This window comes from Galeopterus variegatus, unplaced genomic scaffold (genome assembly GCF_000696425.1).
Source record: "Galeopterus variegatus unplaced genomic scaffold, G_variegatus-3.0.2 Scaffold506, whole genome shotgun sequence".
Classification (NCBI taxonomy): Eukaryota; Metazoa; Chordata; class Mammalia; order Dermoptera; family Cynocephalidae; genus Galeopterus; species Galeopterus variegatus.
In genome coordinates, this window is record NW_007726617.1 from 15616 (window position 1) to 19702 (window position 4087).

At 44.7% G+C, this 4087-nt stretch overlaps 1 protein-coding gene across 1 annotated transcript in view; it reads right to left on the minus strand.

Moving 5' to 3' along the window:
- The window catches only part of ATP1A4 (ATPase, Na+/K+ transporting, alpha 4 polypeptide), a 30713-nt gene that overhangs the window by 5494 nt on the left and 21132 nt on the right, over positions 1-4087 (minus strand). The window contains exons 15-17 of the mRNA XM_008569515.1: positions 2692-2846; positions 2412-2535; positions 887-1032 (exon numbers count right to left, since the gene is read on the minus strand). Coding sequence (XP_008567737.1) covers positions 887-1032; positions 2412-2535; positions 2692-2846 — 425 coding nt within the window. The remainder of the gene's footprint in view (positions 1-886; positions 1033-2411; positions 2536-2691; positions 2847-4087) is intronic.

Below are 4087 nucleotides of genomic sequence, written 5' to 3' on the forward strand. Positions count from 1 at the left end.
GAGGGGCATTTTTTCAATTTAGATTTGAACATACTTTTGAGAAACCTGTAGTTGCCTGGTTTGGAGGCATCATGGTGAAGTTGAAAGTGCTCAGTAGGAATCAAGAGTCCAGGATTGTAGTCTGGCTCTTTTAGGTGTCCACTGTGGGACCTTGATGAAGTCATTAAACTTTTCTAGACTCAGTTTCCTCATTTATAGAATGATGGTAATAGACTATGTGTCCTCTGTGATTCTATTTTAGTGATAATTGATGTAACATCTCCCAATGTCTTAAAAATTGGGACGGGAATGTTCACAGATACAAAAAAGCATACTTACAAAATTGTTGAACACATATGGTTGGCGAGAGGCCTTCAGTCTGAGCCTCATTTATTTTGGATGTTAGAAAAGACTATTACAGAGAAGCATCCTCTAGGTTTAAAATGCTTAGAACAATGAGAAAGGAATATACAAAGAAATAGGTTTTTTGATTTTAAACCATACTATTTGAAATCTCCTGGAGGGAGAGAGTGTGACAGAAGAGGACCCAGAATTCATTTCTGGGGCAATCATGATTAAAACCTGGCAAAACAGAAATCAGCCCAGAAAAGTTGATATGACAAAGAAGATCTCCAGGTCCAGGGGGGTCAAAGGATCCGGAAAGGAAGGGACAGACAACAGATAGTAAGAATTAACAGAGATGAGGTCATTGTCAGCAGAGAGGAGAATATTTGCTGATGTGATTGGAGATTGAGGTCAAATGTTCAAGTGCTCCTGTAGGACCAGAGGTGAGGCATCAACTCTGGTGGCTCCTGTCTCCCACTCTTCAAGCATTTGCACAACCCACTCTTCCCTGTCACTTCCTCACTTTTCCTGGTCACTCCTGCCACCTTTCCCCTCTACTCACCCACTGCTGCCCGTAGCTGTCTTCCAGATCATTCCCATACCGATCGTCCCAGTTGAGGCGTATGCCCAGCAGATCAGTAGGCCTAAAACCATTCTCAGCCAGGATCACAAAGTAGGTGAAGAATCCAGCCACAGCCTGGATCATCCCTGTGAGTGATGAAGTCACAGGACAGGGGAACCTGGGTCAGAGAAGGGCCCCAAAAGGCAGGCCAGGGAGGGGGTGGAGGCTGGGACTTGCTTCTAGCTGGGTTGGTGTTTGTCTGAGCAGTAACACTGAAGATTCTTGCTGTCCACAATCTGATCCTGTCACCTCTATGGTACTTGCCTCAAAGCCCTGACATCTGTTTCTAAACTCTAACTTGGCGTTACCTTTGAATCTTAGGACAGAAAAAGACTTTAGGAGCAACTTGCTCCCTCTCCCTATTGAGTGAATGACGGACTCCTCTTCCTCCAGTTCTTCTGACTTTTGGACACTCATCAAGCCCTCTCCTCTCCTATCTGCCCCCTGCCTCTCCTTTCATCAAACCCCCTGTCCTCCATGCCCGGACCACAGCAAGAGCTGACGTTTGAATGACGGACTCCTCTTCCTCCAGTTCTTCTGACTTTTGGACACTCATCAAGCCCTCTCCCTCTCCTATCTGCCCCCTGCCTCTCCTTTCATCAAACCCCCTGTCCTCCATGCCCGGACCACAGCAAGAGCTGACGTTATGCTTACTTAGCTATAGAGTTGTGCAAGTTACCTTGTGGACATAGATCCTCACAATAATTCTGAACTATTATTTATGTTTCATAAGTGGGAAAACTGAAGCACAAAAAAGATTGAGTCTTTGTCCAGGGTCATACTGGCAGCAAGTGATGAAACTAGGATTCAAACATAGGTATGACTCCGAAATATGTGCTTTTTTTGCATGTTTTTTCCCCCTAGATATTGGGGTGATTTTCCTTGTCCCCAGTTTGCGTTCCCTGTCTATCCCTCGCCTTGTTGCCTGAAACATGCTATTGCACCTGGCAACTCAAGTGTCTTTCAAGGCTGGCCCCAGTATAAATGCTACCTGTGTCTACAGCCTTATTTTCCACTACTCCTTTGTTAAGACTAAGGGCTCCACCAAACTGATTTAGTCACTGTTCTCTAACCGTGCCATGTGAATTTCCCTTCTCCTCTGGTCCCCCATACCTGACCATACACTTACTAGTCTAAGGTCTATCCTCCAATACCAAGTTTCAGCTCTATTCCCACCATGAGGCCTCACTGACTGCTCATCATTGGTGAGCCTGCTTGCTTTGTACTCCCGTAGCATGTTCTGTTTACACTCACTTTTAGCTCTTGGGAAGAGACTATTATTTTATGTATGTTTGTTCCTTTTCTACTGGACTCTAAGTTGGAAAGATCAGAGATCAATGGTTCTTTGTGTTCTCACTTTGTTGCTGAGAACATGTCTCTTTGACTTCCAAACTGAGGTGGCTCAAATGGCCAGGCAGGGACAAACACTCCCCATTCCCTTCACCCCTCCTTCCTCTGGCTGTACCAATCTGTCCATAGGTCATGCCAATGAGACGGTTGTTCACTAGATTATCAGTCTTTGGGTTCCGTGGAAGCCTCTTCATGATGTCGCTTTCAGCTGACTCGTAAGCCAAGGAGATAGCAGGGACCTGGAGGATAAAAGGTAGAAATGACAGAGGTCGCAGAGTTCAGAGAAAAACTCAGAAGTAACTCCATCTCTGCCCCTCTCTCTTGACACAGGTTTCTCCTACTACTCAGTCCATCACACAGGAGTTCCAAGAACTGGGTCCCAGCTTGGTCCTCACCATGTCAGTGCCCAGATCAATGCAGAGGATGGTTATGGTGCCCAGAGGCAGGGGTATACGGAGGATGATGAACAGCAGGAAGGGCGTGATCTCAGGAATGTTGCTGGTCAGGGTGTAGGCGATGGATTTCTTCAGGTTGTCGAAGATGAGGCGGCCTGGAGAGAATGGTCAACCTTCTGTGAGAAGCTCCGAGAGGATGCACCTCCCACAAACAAGCTCCTGGACAAAGAGAGCACTACAAAAAAAGGGTCCATGAGAGGGTCTGCAGATCCTAGACCTCAGCAGTCCCAGTTTAGTTTTTATTTGTGTGACTGTTAATGAGAGCCATGATTTATCAGCATGCCCTGTCTGTGTGCTCTTTGTTCTTGGATTCAACATGGCTCATGTTATCTGATCTCTGAAAATTAAGTGGGGTTGGGCCTCGTTAATCCTGAGATGTCTGAGAATATCAGTATAAAAGGTTTTACAAGATTAAAGCTGATGTGGAAAGAGTCTGGGTTTGGGACAGGCATGTGTTTGAATTCCATCTTTTGCCATAACTAGTTTGTGACCTTGGGCACCCATCGCCTCTCTGAGCTTTATTCCTCCTGATTTTGCCAGATTGTGGAGTTTTTCCTTGACTACCTCTTTAAAGATTGTAATCCCTCCATGCACTCTCTGCTTTATTTTTATTTTTTCATAGCACTTAACTTCTTTTAACACATTATGCAATGTGTTTATTTTGTTGTCTGTCTCCCCCCTCTGGAAATTAAGTTACACAGGGCAGGGATTTGTATCTTTTCTTCTCCCCCTGTTGTATCCCCATCATCTAGAATAGTGCCTTGCACATAGTCAGTGCTGAAGATAATTTATTGAATAAAAAGGATATAAAACACAAAGCAAAGTTTTGGGATCATACTAGGTTTCCAAAAAGTGGTAACCATTATTATTACGTGAATTATCGTACATTTTGGTAAGATAGCTTCAGGCAGAAAGGAGGGAGCCTGAGATGCAGAATTTTGGGTTTTTTCTATCCACCAATGGGCGTTCTTTTCAGAATTCTCTGGGAAAGAGGGCACTTAATTGTGCTCATGCAAATCAATTAATAAATCAGGCTCCAACTGATCTTGATGTATCACCACCATTCAGACTACAGGTTCCCAGGGGACCCTCCTGAAGATTGTGGAGTATGGAATAGTAGTCCCAGAAGGATGGCTACATCTTAGAACTTGCTATAGACCTACTTAGATCCTAGTGACAGGACAAACAAGATACTATGCTCTACAAGAGTCCCAGTCTCCCTAGCAAATCTGGACTTTCCCCCAATCTCATAAGAGGGTCCCAGAGATAACACCAAGGTCCAGGTGTCAATCCCTGTGCTGGCCAGCTGCCAAAAAAAAAAAAAAAAAAAAAAAAA